At 34.1% G+C, this 19,230-nt stretch overlaps 1 protein-coding gene across 2 annotated transcripts in view; it reads right to left on the bottom strand.

The window, feature by feature from the left end:
- Positions 1 to 1,132: 1,132 nt before the first annotated feature.
- The window catches only part of LOC149077253 (mitogen-activated protein kinase kinase kinase 12-like), a 40,666-nt gene continuing 22,568 nt past the window's right edge, over positions 1,133 to 19,230 (bottom strand). For both annotated transcript variants that reach the window (XM_089245015.1, XM_089245016.1), the window contains exons 3-14: positions 17,766 to 18,118; positions 16,474 to 16,657; positions 14,959 to 15,150; positions 14,404 to 14,562; positions 12,008 to 12,166; positions 10,522 to 10,630; positions 10,108 to 10,334; positions 9,755 to 9,886; positions 7,203 to 7,944; positions 4,830 to 4,906; positions 4,479 to 4,740; positions 1,133 to 3,554 (exon numbers count right to left, since the gene is read on the bottom strand). In XM_089245015.1, the coding sequence (XP_089101141.1) occupies positions 3,453 to 3,554; positions 4,479 to 4,740; positions 4,830 to 4,906; positions 7,203 to 7,944; positions 9,755 to 9,886; positions 10,108 to 10,334; positions 10,522 to 10,630; positions 12,008 to 12,166; positions 14,404 to 14,562; positions 14,959 to 15,150; positions 16,474 to 16,657; positions 17,766 to 18,118 (2,698 nt within the window). In that variant the 3' untranslated portion in view covers positions 1,133 to 3,452. The remainder of the gene's footprint in view (positions 3,555 to 4,478; positions 4,741 to 4,829; positions 4,907 to 7,202; positions 7,945 to 9,754; positions 9,887 to 10,107; positions 10,335 to 10,521; positions 10,631 to 12,007; positions 12,167 to 14,403; positions 14,563 to 14,958; positions 15,151 to 16,473; positions 16,658 to 17,765; positions 18,119 to 19,230) is intronic.

Here is a 19,230-nt window from a genome sequence, read left to right as displayed (position 1 = left end):
ATTTTTCTAAAATAATAAGTCATTCACCAACACATTTTTCGCTTATCTGCACGCACTTACGCGTATATACTGTATAATGTATGTACAGACAACAATGCTAATATTGTCGTGAAGGAATATTCTAAAGTCTATACAGAATTAAAATTTGCAGGAATGTCTTTTTTTTTAGTGCGATTTCATCTTGACAACCCATTTCACAGAGCTCAAAACAATCAACAAACAACTTTATTGTACTACAATTTCAATTCACTAAACATGTTTGACTCAGGGTCTTCAAAATTTCAGGTACTCGTACAGAATTTGCATTTTCATAAACGTTTCAGTCTCTTTTTTTTTCATTTGTTTTAAAAACGATTTAAGTAAGCTTATTAAAATAAATAAATTTCAAAGATATTTTTTTTAATACTCTCACTGAATTCATGTTCATTTAATTTGTATTCATAGTGGTTGAAAGTTCCTTGGAAGTGATTGATGCAATCCAGCATTGAGATTTTAGTTGTTTCTTTTTTGGGGGGGGGGGGGAATGGGAATATACTGTTTGTGAGATTTTATTTTCTAATTTTTCAAATAATTTTTTTCATAATTTCTCTTTCGTTTTATTAATACATCGTGGGCAAAAAGTCCGTAGAAACTTTAAAAATGCATAAAAACCGGAAAAATAACCGAAATAAAAAATGGTTTGCAGGGTTAGCATCGCTAAGTCACGGGAATATTTTTAATACCGCGAAGAAAACTCAACAAACAGCCGATAGGTGGCACTGACGTACCCAAGTCAAAGACTAGTGTATCGATCCGGTCCATCCAATCTGTCGGAACTGAAAGATGCGATCCGCCGAGAGGTGGCATGTATACATCCGGACCTGCTGCACTCTGCCGTTGCTGGATTTGTCACTCAGCTGCAATGTTTTATCCCTTATCCCCTGTGGTGGTGGTGGTCATGTAGAACACATATTGCTGTAATAAACGATTTCGAGGCATTCGTATTCGCTATTTGCGTATCTTTTCTTTGACTTGTGCCTGCCAGCACCACCTATCGGCTGTTTCTTAGTTTGTTTTTTTTTGTAATGTCAAAAAAATTCCCGTGACCTAGTGATGCTAACCCTTCAAACCGTTTTTTATTTCGGTTATTTTTCCGGTTTTTGTGAATTTTGAAAGTTTCTACGGACTTTTTGCCCACCCTGTATTTTCATAAACACCTAAAACAAGCTTCCAGTGCGTAAGAGAAAAACAACATTTCAAATATAAGCCCCACATACAAGTTATTGATTTTGAAGTTTTTTGGCTGTGCTCTCATTTATGTGTCTTTTAATATTTTTTATTTTCAGCGTTCATATACTCGTATAGAACGCTAGATCCGGCTATAGTGCCGGACTCGTGATGCGAGGATCCGGGTTCGAACCCCACAGTGGTGGTCGGCTGAAGTTGGTTTTCTGTGGTTCCCAACTTCAAGGCGCAAATGCGAGCCGATCTCCCCGTTAAAAAGTCTCGCCACAGAGAGCAACAGTCCTACAACGGTAAATCATTCAACCATAACACTTCACTCATAGTTAGAAAAACTGGGGGCAGATGACAGCACTACACATAACAAGCATTACACATAAACAAACTTTACGTCAGGTTGCACTACACGCACATTCCCGCATGTACCGATTCGTTGGGGAGTTCCGCGGGGGGGTGCATATGTGGTGTAGCAGTAGTCGGTAGGGTCTCCAAAAAATGGCTCGGGGATCCATGATGTTCTTAAGTCAGCCACCTCGTTGGGCAATTTGCCTGTTGTGGTGTCGTATTTGTATTTGTATTTGTATTTGTATATCGCAAAAATAAAATTACACAAGTTCTAGAGTTGCCCTTATAAAACCCTAATAGTGCTTTCACTGCAATAATGCCTTTATTGCTAAGAAACTTAACAGAAGGAGCTTAGTGATATTGTTTTGGGAAGTTCGTATTGAAACCAGTCTTACATAAGTATTTGTTCAATTTTTCTTATATTTTTACGAAATTTACATAAAGATGAATTTTAAATGTTATTGAAGAATCTTGATATTGAAGGTGGACGAGAAGTCCTGCCTGCGTTTTGAACATTTATTTCGAATGAACTGATTGACATATAAAGGTGCGATTTGCACTACAATACATATCATGGTCCAGAATAGAGTTTTTGTTTTGTTTTTTCTTCTTTTTTTTCGAGAAATTAAAAAAAAGTTCAAATCTCACTCAAAGATGGCATAAAACTCATTACAAACAGTACATAATTGATATCTATGACCATTTGCATTACGTAAAACTATCATTCTGAATACATTTTGAAATGCTTGAAATTTGAAATTAAAATCTAATTGTTGCAGCACACAACGTTAATCTTTATTATTTGATTGCGTAGGCCTGTGCTTTTTATTTTAAATTAATAACATATACGTGACCCACGGCCTCGCGACATATATCCTGGATTTCAACATGAGCCCTCTTCCACCCGATTAGATGTAGATCAAGCTAAAAAGTATGGATTTTTTTCAAAGGTTTATTAAACATTAAGGCAGAAGTGTGATAGTTTTATGTAACTCAAATTTCCATGTACTGTTGTGCTGCATTTTATATGTTATGTCGAGTTTTCGTTTTAAAGCGCAACTGGTGAATGAAATTCGAACCCTCTTATTCAATTTATCAAAGAAAATTCTTGATCTTGATGAATACTTTAGTGCAAACCACACCTTATTATATACCAACTGGTAGATCTTTCATTAAATCTTAAAATGCGTCCATGATGCCTCGCCTACGGTGTATTTTCTTTTTCTCTTAGCTAAGCTTGTAGTCTTTTGGTATTTCATTCACTTCGGTAATGTAATTGAGTAAACACTACAAGACAAGTACACTTATATCATTGTGTTTTCGAATTCATTGACTTCCTCGATTATTCGAGAAATAGAGATGTTTAATTTTTTGCTTAATAAATACAATTATGACTTTTAAATATACTTCAAGGCCTATCATTTTGATTCTGAAAATTTAAGTTATAATTTTTAAATATCGTGCATTTGTATTAAAATATTATTCAATCTTGCTTTTAAGAAACTAGCAAGTATTGCAAAAAATACCATAACATCCCTCTTTTAACAAAAAACATTCCCATATTCTTCAATGACTTTGGAAGACCCATTGACAAACTAATTCCGAATCTCTCAATCTGTCTTGAAAATGGTGGCTCTGCAAATTGGAATGTAATAACATGATTTTTCTGAGCATTTTGATAATCACGACGGTTTTTTTTTTCTTTTTTGAAGCAGTATTTCGTTTTTTTTTTGTTTTTTTTTGCAGAGGGCGTGGAGAAATAATTTTTAATTTTTACAACAGCGTATATAGGCACTGTTTAAATATAAACATTTTTTTACTTTCTAGTATTTTTTCGAAATAAAAGTTGCTGCCGAGATGATTTACTCTCGTTTAAAGTTACAGTTCTACCATATCGGTGAGGCTACTGCTATGGGACTTCGTGAAGCTCTATCATCATCATCGTGACCGGTGACTCCAAAATTATCGCACATTGGTGGCAATGAATTCTGTTATTGGAAAAAAATAATGTAAGTTGTGATGCATATATACAGCATGCAATAATACAAGACTGGTAAAAAATAAGTTTCGCTTCAACTGAACATTTCCGAAAACAAAGAATTCCGAACTTGAGCCTTTCAGACCTAAGTTGGAAAAGCAAAATTTTTATTGAAATGAGCTAAAAGCATTCAAAGCGATACAAATTAGAGCCTTATTACCTCTGTATTGTTGCCAAAACAAAACTAAATATCTAATTAATAGAAATTGCGATTTTCAATACTGAAATTTAAAAAAAAACTCATCACATAGGAACAAGTTTGCCCTGATCGTTTAAAACTTACGTCCATTGAGATGGTCGCATCGGCGTACGCAGGATTGACCTTTAGAAGAAGGCGCAAAAATTTTCTTACCGAGAAATTTTGAGTTACCACCCTTCAAAAAAGCATTTAAATCAAGAGAAATTAGTTAATATAACATATAAAGGATATTTTCTTTCGATAGGTATTTAAATTTTTTGTTGCGTTTTTTATTGCGTACGCCTTGGATGGACACCAGGTCTGAAAGAGTTAATTGCCACGTCGTTTCCTTGCTAAGTCAACCCATAGGCTCCTATATTGAATCTGTGGCTTCTACCGCCACCCTGGATGGTTCTATTGGACACCTAGAGTTGATATCGGTCACTTTAAGAAGTACAGATTGGTTTTAACCGGTGTTTCTTAAAGTGTGCGTCACCAGCCTTTCTTAAGGGTGACGCAGTGAGCCGTCAACATTGATGATTGCCTATCCAATTCTTTGATATATTGTAAGTCCTTTTTTTAGACTAATCTGGAGAGCCACGAATAAACGTTATCACGAAAAATCCATGAATAGCTGTAGTTTGAGAATCACTGGTTTTGAGGAATTCTTAAAATAAGCTATTGTCCAATACTTACTCGATTCAGCCTATTCAGCTCGGATTGATGGTTATTGTTGTTATTGACGATGGCACTAGCGTCGACCATTGTGTGCCTTCGGAGATGACGGTGGACATGGGGGTCCATCCATTCTTTTCTGTGTGATCCTCCACTTAGCCTCATATTTGCTATACCTGAGAGAATCTGGTGCTGATTCGCAGGGACGTTAGCAGCTCTCGAGCTGATGTGATTTGGATCACTACTCATCATCATTTGAGGAGTTGACACGTAAGAATGGTACCTGAAAGTATTGATGTTAATAAATATTTCAATTTCGGTTCATTGAAATCTGCAACGAAAACCCCTTTTTTTAAAAAAAATGTATTTTACCATCTCTTTTTCAGTATATTTCCGTCCTCATCATGGATTGCCGGCTCAATGTTTGCGGATCTGTACAGCTTTGGATCCTTGATTTGGTACGAAAATTTTTAGATGATGAAAAACATTTGAAATAAATCATTTCATGCACTGAAAAATCGTTAAAAAACTGCCTGGCCAAAAAAAAGTCGCACACATTTTGATACTTCTTGCATCACCATAAACACAAATCAAACACGCATTCGTCACTGCACTAATTTGTGAGGACATGAAATAGCGCAACACTAGTTTTATTCAAATTTGTATCAATGTTTCACAAATATTCTTGGTGGATTAAGAACGGCCAAAACTTACTCCTTAAATACTTCTACGATACGTTTCATGAGCTTTTTCTATTGGACATAGGAGAGAACTTGGTGAATATCGATTCAAGTGCTCACAGAAAATGACTCGTGCTCATTCAACACTCTTTTTTTTTACAGTTTGAAAAAAATATATGGGGGTGAAAAATGAAGCAATAAAACGTGAAAATCTGACTACCACAGTTATGTGTGCTCTAATGAATTGGGGATTCATACCAACGGCTATTGTGGGAAAATAAGTCTTCATTGAAAGTACGATATGAACAGCTTACAATACCTGACGATATTGCTAGAAAGTTTGCAAACAACAGTCTACACGTTAGGACTTGGAAATCGAGGATTTTTCAACAGGACAATGATCCAAAGTATAATGCACGGATTGTAAAGGAAAGGCTTCTGTACGAAGTACTTAATTGGCTTAGCCTACTTAGTCATCAGACTGGATAGGCTTTCGTCTTGAATGTCATCAATCACTTATGGGATGAACTCTAGAAATGAATTTTGTAATGCGATATTTTTGAAACCAGTGGTTCTTAGCCAGGAGTGCCTGCAGCCTTTTGGTGTGGGAGAACATTTTTGGTGAGATAGTTAATAAAATTACAAGTTGTTAACTGATTATTCAGGAAAACTGAAATGATAATAAAAAAATTGTTTCATTTTTTTGCCTTTTGCGTGTTACACGAAATTTGCGTTGCAAATATTTTTTGATTAACAACTGTATTTGTTTTCCATTTCGACTGAAAAAAAATACGTTTGTGCATTAGTACCTCGTGTTACTAGCATACTGAGCTTAGATTTTGATACTGTCATAAGTAAGACTCGGGGAAAACGTCAAGAAATTTAACCAAGTGCGAAATGAATTGCAAAAGGTCCGTATATTGTTGTTCCGACTGGAGTTAACAAATGAAAAACTATTCATTGAGGAAATCTTTTTTCCAAACTTCAAAAAATGTTTGAGAAAAGTAACTTTTTCTTAGTTTAGTTCCGGATAAATTTTTTAAAAAAGGCCAAAATTAGTAATTAACCATAGCCAAAAACAGCATTAAATAATAAGTAAAATAGTTCATATAAATTAATTAATGGCTAGTTAATTTAATTAATTGCAAAAAAATTGTAACAGATAGAGCCCAAGAGTTCGTGATAAATTCTAATGGAGGGCCCACAAAATATTAAATTATTTAATTTTGACACCGTCATATTTTGAGGCATGAAATATTCATTGAAGGGTTACCCTCTATGATTTTGCATTTATTATACAGGTCTACAAAAAATACTTTTTGAAAGCTTTTATTAGTTTTGATTATATCGTATATTAATTTCCAGTGCTGATTCCAAAGATGCAATACATTGATATCATTGAGGGAAATTTTATTTCATATATATCACCTCATAAATACATACTTCGCATTTATATCCAAGCTCTCTCTTTATAATGATAGGCCCTAAAATCAATGAAATATCTTTAGCAACGATTTACAATGTTTATTCATAACGCACAATTTCAAAGTGATTTGCATGATGCTTATTATGCCATTGAAACTTGATATTTTCACTTTTTCTCAAAGACTAGAGCCTATTTGCCAAAACCAATGCCAGGTTCGGAATCAGCACCCCCAAAATCACCCCTAAAATCACTGAATTATCTTTGAGAAATGATTTATTGTATTGGTTTATAACGAACAGTTTCAATATGGTCTGTATGCTGCCTATGCATTGCTATTGGAATTTAATTTTCACTTTATCTCAAAAACTAGACGCGACGGAACTTTTTAATTATTATTTCCAGTAATTAGCATCAAAAACCATAAAAACAATAATTTTTTTCAAGAAAGCTTTTTCATAGCATACCTATGTTACTTGCTTATGTTCACTAAGTATGATAAATTATTCGACAGATTTCATTTTATTGCTGACCCTAGTCCAGAACAACAAAAACAGTCCTAGATTTTAGTACTTAAAGTAAAGTACGTTACACGACATTTTTTTTTACCAGGTAGTGTACGTTTCATCACTGACTACGTACTTGTGAACAATATATGTCATTGTAGCTGCCTCCAATGTTTCTGATGGCGTATCCAGGAACTGATAAGTTTTCCGATCTCCGTCTTTCGGAGTTCTTGAGGTTCTCCATCGATCCGAACCTGGACGACTCTGTCTGTACATTACGGATAACCTTTGCTCTGGGATACGAATCGTACCTGTTTCCGTTCGACCTATCCTCGTAACCAGAGTAATTCATGTCGGTGGCGATGTCGTACCTGATATCGTTTCTGTTGGAAGCGGCCTTGTGCAACGCGTCGTAAAACAACTGTTTCTCGCTGTCCTTGTGCAGTCTATGAGGCTCCATAGGCGGATATGCCGCGTTACGCATGCTGCTGCTGCTACCACTCCTGTAAACGTGACTGTCGACGACGTCGTTCGAAGAATCTGAAGACCTGAGGTTCGAGTTCCTGCGGTCGTGAATGGATTTTCTATCTTCGAAGCTGTCCTCTCTTGGCAATCTATAGTAGTCGTCGGTTGTGGAATCGGGACTGAATACTATAGCTCTCCTGCCACCGTGATACCCGTTGGTGTAAGCGACGCTATGGTTTATTCTGTTTTCTGGAGAGGATACGCTGCACGTTGCTTCTATTTCTTTGTAGGGAGACGTTTCGGCGATATACACAGCCGCTTGCCCCGAGGTCCTGCCTGGAATTCCGGGATTGGCGAGATATATATGAGGTGGCTTTTTAGCATCTGGTATGTCTGGATCTTCTTCCGGACTGCTAAAATAATAAAAAAAAAACAAGAAAAATTTCTTTTTTTCTCATTGGGACTGAAATGGAAGTTACATTCGAAATTTTCAATAATTGTAAATTAATTTTATTTGTAAACAAACCGAATGTGCCCTTTTAACTGTTTTCGATTTTTCGCTAAATATACTGCATGCAAGGTACTTCTTATACTTATTGGCCAATTTTATGTGACCGCCTACAGTTATAGGCAAATTAGCTATGGCGTCCCGCTGATGGCGCTGGAGAGTAAGGCTAGTGAAGAATAGGAAAGCTTAGCGCCTGCGACAGTAGTGGAAGTGATTTGTTTGAGGAGATAATGAGTAAATAAAGTGATTTGACAGACTTTTCGACGTCATTGGAAATATATGTAAATACTCACAGGGGTGTCCAATTCGGTCTTTAGAGGACTGTAAAGCCATTATAGTTCCACTTTTGAAAAGCATGCAACCTACCACGTTCGTTTTCTGTTATCATGCGGTTGCAATACAAATTAATTTCGTCAGTGCTGATATTTTGTTAACCTCCGTTAATATAATACACATCTCCGTTATCTCTATAAGATCTCTGCAAAGCCATTGCAGAGATAAAAGAGGTCCTCACTGAAGCAAACAAAAAATAAGTTCTCAATATGGCAGATTTCAATGCCGACAATCAAATTTGAGACTACAAAGAAAATGATCGCAGATGTATACGGCTGCTAGACTACGTTAAGACTCGTAATTTAAGCCGTTATAACATCAAAAAAGACATTCCAACATTCAGTTCGACTCAAGGCATAGGTTGGCCATAATTATAGGAGCTCGGATTCTTGGAATGAATATCAGCAAAACCTCACATTCGTGAACGTTGAAGAGCAGCTCTTGTCAAAGTGTTTAAAGACTGTACTGTAAGAAACAAAATTGTGTCTCAACGTGCAACGTGTGGCCATCACCAAAAAAAATAGTCAGGTGAACAAGAGAAGTGGCCAGACTTGTGCAGAGAATTACAATAAATCTTGATCAAGGTTCCTCTCAAATCATCTTAAATGCACTGTTCGCCATACGCCAAAGGATATGGTAGCCGTATGCTCGTTCGATGGTCATTCAAAATTGTCCACCAAGATTTTATATATATATATAATCCATATTCATTCTATTATCATTAAAATAAATAAACACTTCGTAATGTTTCAGGCTTTCATGGAACTGGCCAATGAATCTGTGAGCCAATCTGCCCGTTAAAAAAGTCTTGCCACAAAGTGCGCAACAGTCCTACACACAATGATACAAATCTTCAATCATTATTCTTCACTCATACTTCGAAAAATAGATACCAGATGGCAGCACTACAACAAACGCCACGCAGAAACAAATTCCGCACGTTAGGTTCACAACACGTGCACGCACATTCCAACATATACCAATTCGTTAGAAGTTTTAGAAGTTACACAGAGGAATATAGAGGAGGCCTATGTATTGTTTAGTAGTAGTTAAATGTATCTAAGTCAAATAGTTTCTGATTAAATTGCAATGCACACTGCAATGATGTCATCTCAATTTAATCCGGTAATGCTCAAATATTGCCTGAAAAATGATGGGGAAAATTTTGAACTATGTTATCTCGACTATTAAAAGCCTCAATTATTAAACTGTAGCTTGTAATCAGGCATTCAAATTTTGCCACCTTGAGAGCTCTTGGATCTTAAAGAAATTTACATAAACTCTCTGTGTAAAATTCACTACCCTAAGTGGAAAACTCTCATAACAACTAAATTTATAAAAAATAAACATCTAAAAAGCGTTATCTGGATGGGAGTTTTTACCTTTTTGAAGTCTGAGATTTGAGCGATCGTTTCTTAGTAAAACGTTCATGGGCTCTTAGAAGCGGCCTTACGATGTGCTTCTTATACATCTTTTCGTCTCCACTTGATTTATCATGAAGGCTCTCCTCTCGCCTAAGAATAAAGACTTTTGAAGCATGAACCTCTTCAATACAGAGAAGAAGAGTATATATTTATCCGCCTACACTCTATACACCGTTCTTTAAATATTTTCCATAATTTATCTAATCTAATTTTTCCGATTCGTTTGGTATTTTTATAGGGTGATATAGGAGAGGATAATCATGACTTCGTTTACTAAAAAAATGCTTAAATTGAATTAAGATTTGCCTTACTGTATAAGCTCTTTCTCACGCTGTTCTAGTTGGAGCAGGCACGTCGCAAGCTCCATGTAAAGATTATTGGCCCGTTCTAACTTTCGCTCGTAATGTTCTCGTATGTCTTGGGCATGTTTGAGCTCTTCACGTCGTTGTTTAACGAGATCCTCTTCGACCAGACACATCCTACTGTCTTCATCTTGGAAATTTTGCATGTATTCTTCGATCTCACATCGCCAATTTGCCTGGGAAGTTAAAAAAAATATTCATAAGGAACGTGTTTTTGTGACCAAAATACCAAGAAACAATTTCATGGACAATAATTTTACAAAAATGTAAACGACGGATTTGCTATTTTAAAACAAAATGTCATCAAAAATATAACTTAAAAATCGCATGCAATTATTAAGCGCTAATCCCAGAAAATAATACCTGGCGTTGGAGAAACTGTTCTTGTGGTATGTCTACTATTTCTTTCACAGCTGTTTCTAGAAATAGTTGCATATGATGGAAAGATGGTCTGTTTCTTGGTTTAGCACTCCTTAAAATGTTTATAAAAAGTTATTTCAAACGGTGCTTTATCATGTCGAAATTTTTGCTTAAGTCTATGACCGTCTTAAGGAATAAGATGGGCCATTTGTGACAGAGTTGAAAAAAAACATTGAGGAGGAATTCAACGTCCGTAAAAACATATACAAATACTAAAATATATCAAAACCAAAAAATTAACACATTTAATGAAAGTAATTCTCATGTGCGGAGGACATTCGCAATTATAGAGAGGGGAAAAGAAACTTTAATATTAATGAAAGAAAAAAATTTAGATTTAATGAAAGAAAAAATTTAGATTTAATGAAAGAAAAAAATTTAGATTTAATGAAAGAAAAAAATTTAGATTTAATAAAAAAAAATATATTTAGATTTAATAAAAAAAAATATATTTAGATTTAATGAAAGAAAAAACTTCAAAATTTAAGAAATAGTTTCCAAATGAGAGAAATATATTCAAAATAGAAGAAATAAATTTATAACGAAAGAAATAATTTCAAAATGAATAAAAATCCAGAATTCTTGAAAATTAATTTCAAAATTATAAAAAATTCTGACTTAATGAATGTATTCATTAATTTGAGGGGTGTTGTCTGACTTAGCATCCACGGATCCCATTTGCCCACGCATTAAGACACGAATTATATAAAAGCTTCATAATGTTATTTCACACTGAAATATTAAAGTTATGAAAATGTATCACGCGATTTCTGTATTATTATCTTTTTCCTGTCATTTCTTAATTATCCATCACTATTACTTATATAATTAATCATTAGACAATTATCAGACAAATTTGTAAATTTCTCGCTTGTATAACTTTTCAATTCTTCAATATTTTCGAATTAATTTCTGAAGCTTTATACTGCACTTATAGGATGAAGAATAACTTTAATGGTGAAATAAATTTTCAGTAGAGAAATGCTATTTTGATATACCTTTTATGAGGCAGTAATATGTGGAAAAAAAAACTTTAATGTTCATTAATGTATGTTGAAGATTATTTTAGATACTTCGGTTTTAAATCCAAAAAAAAGAATGGAATAAAATTATATCAAAAAAAAAGAATGGAATAAAATTATATCAAAAAAAAGAATGGAATAAAATTATATCAAAAAAAAAGAATGGAATAAAATTATATCAAAAAATAGAATGAAATAAATTTCTACATTTAAGTGAATTTCCGGAGAAAAATCATGGTGTGTAAAAACAACCTTATATATTTCGAGTTAATCTCCTCAAAACGTCATTATACTTTAAGATTTTAGTAAAACTTCTTAGTTTATATATCATCCGATAAAAATCACGTAACTTTTATTTAAACATATATAACTATATAGCCAAAAAATTCAGCAGAAAATAGCATCACCAGCATTGCTTGAGGAGAATTTTAAACGATTCAGGGCAAGAGTTTGGAACTGGTAGATGTAGACTGTTGTTCCCAACTCCCCAAATTATAGCTGATGAATCGACATCCTTATATGGAATTTCTCGAGTCAGTAGTTCCCATAGCACGACGCCAAATGACCTTTTATGAAAGCAAAACACAAAATAATTTAATGTAAAACCTCAATTTCAAATCACAAAAAAATTTAACTTTTAAATTAAAATTTGTTATATTTTGTCTTTTTACTAGTCATCATTTTATACAGGGTGCATAGGTAATAATCAACAGGGCGTATGACATTTTACTGGAGATCCGTTGGTCTTAGAGCCATACTTCTAATTAGAAAAAATATCCAAATAACGTGTAAGTACTCAGATATGTTATTCATGTTGCAAAGGGTTGTATAGCTATTAAAAAATTAGCTTCATGTGCCCAAAAACTCAATTAGAAAGTTGTTTCCCCGTTTCTCCCGGTGCAAATTAAAAATTCAACGTTTTTAAGAACAATATTCGCTGAGGTATTCGAATTCGAAAAACGTAAGAAAATTGGGGGAGAAAACGTCGGGGAGGGGGGGGAAAGGAAAATGTGTATGTAATACCGATTACATCAATAAGACTAAATGTGTGTGTAAATCTACACATGATATTAACTAATTCATTGTGCTACTTTATATTAATATTAAAAGGAGAGGCAAAAGTGTTTATTTTGATAATAAGATAAATTGAAAAAATTCTTGAAAAATGAATTATGGTTGCCGTGTGCAAATAGATTATTTTTTGCAGACCTACTGGATGGGACACCCTAGTCCTTTGGGGTCACAGAGCGAATGTTCCTGATATAGGTATGTATTTGAAATTTGTATGTGTTTTTTTTGTTTCTGTTTCTGTCTTTATGAGTCATTTTTTATTCTATTTTTTGTTTTCAGTATCAGCTTGTACTTTTTTTGTTTTTATCAAAAAAAAAAAGCAATAAATGCGGGTAAAACGGTTTTTCCGGATATGCTGTTTTTTGTTGGCATCAAGAGAGACAGGGCAACAACTGCCCTAATTGAGATTTGGAGGATAGGGTGCCACATAAGAAAAGTTAGAAGTTATTTTTTTTATTTTATTATAACTACTGCACAACCACTTGCAGCATAAATGACATATCTGAGTACTGCACATTGTTTAGGTACTTTTTCTAGTTCAAAGTATGGCTCTGGGACCAACCAGTAAAATTCCATCCGCCCTGTTACCTATACAACCTGCATACAGGGTGATTCAAAACTCAACGTACAAACTTTTAGGGGAGGTAGAAAACACAAAAACAAAACAGAATCACATAAAAATGCATGACCGGGAACCCAAACCTACTCAGCTGAAGGATAAACGAAAATGCAGAAATGACAAGCCAATAATGGGTGGACAAACTATTTAGTCAGCGGTACGTTTACACGCAGACAGTTCGTGTACACGTTAAGTTTTACAACTATGCTCAAAAATCCACAGTTATGTACAAAAAAATGTGATTCTGTTCTCGTTTTTTTTTTTTTTTTTTTTTTTTTTGCGATTCTGTTTTGTTTTTGTGTTTTCGACCTCCCTTAAAATTTTGTACGTAGAGTTTTGAATTATACTGTACATGTTTCAGTAAATGTGATAAATGTGGTTATTATACATAATTAATGGTTGATATGCATAATCTCCGAGAATTTCATCAAGTTTGACAAATTTCCCTATATCAATCACTTTTACGGTGATTATGCATCGCGTCGTTGGTAAACATGATAAATCGTACTCTATGATATGAGTTACTTACCCCGGCAAGGCAAATGTGATTCGCCATACGGGGGTACTATATCATATATTGGACATGATAATTCATACATGTATTGTGCCATTATATCGGGGTAGGATAGTGCGATTTGTTATCATTATACCAGGATCCAGCTATATTCATCACTAGACAAATTTGGAATTGTTTTCATATTTATCAAATTCACCAATAACACTACGGTGTTATGTATAATCACAGATAAAGACCACAAATTTTAAGTATTTATCAAATTTACCAACGACACTTGGGTGTTATGCAAATTCGCCGGTAAAAGTCATACATTTATCAAGCTTACCTAGACGATATGTAAGCATGCATAATAACCGCTTATTATATATCATGACTAATTTATCACATTTACCGTAACATATACTGTATTTTAACGTGTATAAGGAACCACCTAATTTTTTGGCTTAAAATTTGGAAAAAGTAAGTTAAAAAGAGATGCCAGTAATACTACCCGTTAATAAGAAACCCCTCCTATTTTTGAGGACCTAATTTTTGGCAAAAAAGAGGTTCCTTATACACGTTAAAATACGGTACATACTAAATTTTACATTACATACCATATGTCTACTTTCTCTGAACATGGTTCATGTCGTATAATTTCGGGTGCCATCCACGCGACTGTCCCAGCGAAAGACATTTTCGTGCTGATATCAGTAAGTTGACGACATGTTCCAAAATCTGATATTTTTAGAACTTCATTCATGCTAATGAGTACACTGGAAAAAAAATTGGAAATATACAATATAGTAAGCAATTTAATACTATATATTATGCAAAATGCAAATTAAAACCTCAATTTCATGCAAAAATGAAAATTGTAGATTCTCAAAGTCAATCTCGAACTCACAGAAATTAAGTAAAAATACTAACACAAAATATCAACCTACCATTATCGATCATGCATTAAATAAGAACGTCTATTACATAGTGTTGGACCTAAGTGCTAAGAAAAACGTTTTTTTGAAAAAAAGCAATCGTAAAACTAACCAAAAATAAAAAGCAAATAATAGCCAACAAAACAGAAAATAAATTATCTTCAAAATTATACGCGGAATGTAAGTGATGATAATGTTTAATTTCTGTGGCGTAAGTATAATTTCAAATAATCTCACTTTGGTGATTTCAAGTCCCTGTGGATGATTCTGTTCTGGTGAAGGTAGTTCATACCGGCAACTATTTGGCGACACCAATCCATCATCTTCTCTGGAGATATCTGTTGGTCACTACGCAGCATCTCGTACAGTTGACCATAGGGACAGAATTCCATGATTATGCAGTAGCATGGCGATTGAGTGCATACTCCTCTAGAAAATCCAGTAAAAATTCGCGTTAGGGGTAAGAATCGTTTATATATTTTGTATATCAAGTATATCATCGGAAAATCCTAAAATCTAAGCATTTGGAATAATAACTTTTTAAGGAAAAAAAGAAATATGTTATCAATGAAATTAAATTAAACATAACATACAAGGCCACCATTAGGTAAAAATGCTTTTCTTTTGGCTTATTAGTCGAGTCTGAGTTCTCGAATTCATTTTTTTGTTAATTTACCCAAGTTCAAAAAACACCGGACCAAAACAGGATTACATTTTTATTTATATTTTTCTTATCAAATTTTAAAAACAAAAATGTGGTGTATTGAGAAATGCTCTCAAATCATGAATTTAGGAAAAACAGAAATAATATATTACAACAAAGGACATCGAAACAAAATTATCAAGTAATTCAATTCGAAACAAAAAGTCTGGGTACAGGAAATCCAGTTAATTTAAAACCAAGCCAATCAGTTCAGTTTAATAACCTTTTCTATACAGAAAAGTTAAATTGAATGAAATCAGTTCAATGAGTTAATGTGATGTTAAGATGAATTTTTTTTTATAATTTAGCATAGCAGTCGTTGTAGTCGGAAATTCTTATTTCCGGACTGTTGAGTGTTTCTAAAAAAACCAGGGTGTTTTTTCCCCTGTGTTTCTAAAAAATTCTGTACCCATTGGCGAGGTCATTCTTCATTCCGGCTGATTTGTCAACTTCGCTTAACCTGAAATTCCCTTCCTCATTACATAATCTGCTAGATACACAGAAACAAACTTCACGCCAGGTTCACAACACGTACACGCACATTTCCTATATGAACCAATTCGTTAGAAATTCCGCAGAGGAATGTGGACGAGGTGCATGTTTAGTAGTAGTGGTAGTAGTGAATATCGCACTTAGAAACGTGGAAGTGCTTTTCTTGACCTTAGGAGAGACAGGACAACAACTTTCTAATTCAGTTTTTGAGGGCAGGGTGTTCGCATAAAAAGTTGGTTTTTTTTCATTTTAATAACCATAAAACCCCTTGCAATATTAATGACGTATTACTTGCATTCCACAAGTTATTTTGGATAATTTTGCAAATGCCTCTAGGATCAACAGTTTGTAAGTGAAATGCAATAAGAGGAATTAAGTAAGATGGAAACTCCAAATCGATTCAACCTAAAGATCAACTGTCAAGACCAATCGGATAGCCGATATGGTATGTTAAACTGACCATACCCCGACTAGTAAGAGACTAATATATAAAAATAATGCATTGTTCTTTAGATGTAAGTAAATTTTAAACAGAAATATTCATCTGAATGACTGACTTGAATGTGACAATGTTGGGATGTCTCAAGTGTCTCAAATCTCTTATATCTGTTTCAGCTTTCTCTCGGACTTTCTTGACGGCGACCAGCTCCCCGTTCAGTTCTCCTAGGAATACAGCTCCCTGAGCACCACTTCCGAGCCACTGAAGGTCCTGAATGTTCTCAAAAGGAATCTCCCATTCATCTACGTAACATACGATTTTTTTTAAAAAAACCAATAATGTGCGAACATGAGAAAAGAAATAAAGTATTCATCTGAATTAAAATATTTGAATTTTCGAAATTTATTAATCACGATGGTTGAATGTTTGCATTGAACATACTGCATTAATTGAAAAATTTGATAGTGAAAACTACGCTTTTTTTCGGCAGCATCATGGTCAAGATTTATCTTGCAGTTAAACATTGATTGAGTATAAGTATACAATAAAGATTTATTCGAGTTGAGTTTAGATTTCGGCATGAATTCAAGTTGGCAGTTAGACATGTCTTCGAGTTGAGTTTACAGTTAAAAACTAATTCAAGTTGAGTTTACAGTTAAAAACTAATTCAAGTTGAGTTGGAAGTTATCCAGTAATTCGAGTTGAGCTTATAGTCAAGCATTGGTTTTTTCGAGTTGAGTTTACAATAAAACATTAGTTCAAGTTGAGTTCACAGTTAAGCATCGTTTCAAGTTGAGTTTACAGTTAAACATGAATAAAGTTCAGTTAACAGTTGAACATTTATCCGGGTTGAATTTGCAGTCAAACATTAATTCGAGTTAAGTTTACAGTCAAGTATCAATTCATGATTAGGAAAATAAATTAATTTCAGTTGAGTTTGCTGTTAATTATCAATTCAAGTTTAGGAAAAAAATTAATTCAAGCTAAGTTAACAGTTAAACATCAGTTTTCGAGTTCCGCTCGCAGTTAACCTTCAATTCGAGTTGAGTATACAGTTGAACACCATATACTGAATCATCCATATTTATGATATTCAAACAACCTCGATCGCGTTTGAAGAAAGGACATCAGTCAAAGTCAAGGTTCTTTGAAAAATTTTTTGTTCAAACATATAATTTTCATATTCGTTTCCCGTATCCCACAATCATCGTCTCCCACAAAAATTCAATTTTCGCTACTAAATTTATATAATGGCATAAAATGAGTATTTATGGTACCGTATTCTTTGATTTTGAGAATGGAAACGTATTGGTTAATATTTTACCATTTTAGTGAATTTATGTTATATGCGTTTTCCGTAATGACATTCTAATGATGTGGATTATAATGAGAAAAGTTTTTGTTGGCTACCTTGACCACCGCCGCCAGTGTTTCCGGGTTTTCCAAGTATTCCCCACACAGGTCTGAGACAAACCAAAAGTCCATTAAACCAGCCGCCTTTCGTGTCACTATCCCGGAACCTTCGATTCTTTGGTGACATTGATGCTGGTTCTGCAGCAGCGACGGCTGGACTGCTGGCCGAATTTGCTATGAGCTGTCTCCTGTTAATGGATGTTGCTGAATTGGCGACGACGGGCGTGCTTGCTGAACGCACTGGAGCTGTCGTGACAGCTGTCGTAGTCGCTGTTGATAATATGGAGTTTCTTGGAGGCAAATTCGAGACGGTAGACTCTTGAGAGTCTTCGTCGTGTATACATAGCATGCTATAAAAAAAACAGTGAGACAAATGAAATGAATTAAGGAATTTTTTTTCGTTCACTATCAAAACCAAAACAGTACTATTAATGTACAGAGTGTCCCATAAATTCGTACCTACAGTGAAACTCGGTTATAACGACATTGAAAATTCCGTGAATTTTTGTGGTTATAACCGAAGTATCTTTGCAACCGAGGTTGCCGTTTTCGAGACCTTTCTTGAGAAGAAAAAGAAGCTGCTGTACAAGAAGCTGTAATTTCATCATGAGATTAGGGTGACCATATTTCAAATACATTTTTCAAACTATTTTTTATAAATTTTAATAAATAGTTCAAAGTTTTATTCACGGGTGGTGCTGTAATATAAAAAACTCGACATAACACATAACATACAACCCAAACAGTGATAATTAATTTTATGATATTTCGTATTACCTTAAACAACCACAATTCAACCATGATCACCCCTTTCACCCATTTATATGTAGTTCGAGCCACTAAGGATGCTCATATTGAAGTGTGGTAATTTTATGTAATGTGTGCAAAGCATCATAAACATTGATTCTATGCTCAGAGAGCAAACTGTTATGAGACACTTTTCCCAAAAAAAAATTGAGATTTTCGCACGCCAGAGTCTCCCTCGTTTACGTTTAGAAGGTGGCATTTTGCCACCTTCCCAAAGGCAGATTGCTATAAGTCAAAAGGAACAGAATCGCATGTTTGCCAAATGTTATTTACAATTTGCCATCTTGAAAATTTTGAAAGTGATTTTTAAATTTGCCATCTGAGCACAGAATTATGCATCGTTTGAGTTTAATTTTATGTTTCAAGTCAAGTTTTTTATTACACAAAGTCATCTGTGTGAGTAAAATTTTGAATTTTTTAAAATTTATCAAAAAAATTCTAGGCTGCGGTAGATATTTTAGTGCAAAAATCGAACTTTATGTCAATTTTTGGTTTTTTATCAATTTTTACAATATGTTCAGGACTTTTCGTGCACACTGAATATTTAGTTAATTTTTAACAGGAGAAAAATATATTAATTTAAAATGAGCTTCTAAATATTGGATACCAACATTAGTAATTCTTTTCAAATGGAGTGATTTCCGAAGAAACCACT

The sequence above is a fragment of the Pholcus phalangioides genome, unplaced genomic scaffold (assembly GCF_987345545.1).
Source record: "Pholcus phalangioides strain wild (caught in Gottingen) unplaced genomic scaffold, Ppha-v1.0 ptg000015l_1, whole genome shotgun sequence".
Lineage (NCBI taxonomy): Eukaryota > Metazoa > Arthropoda > Arachnida > Araneae > Pholcidae > Pholcus > Pholcus phalangioides.
This window is presented reverse-complemented; position numbering and strand designations above follow the sequence as displayed.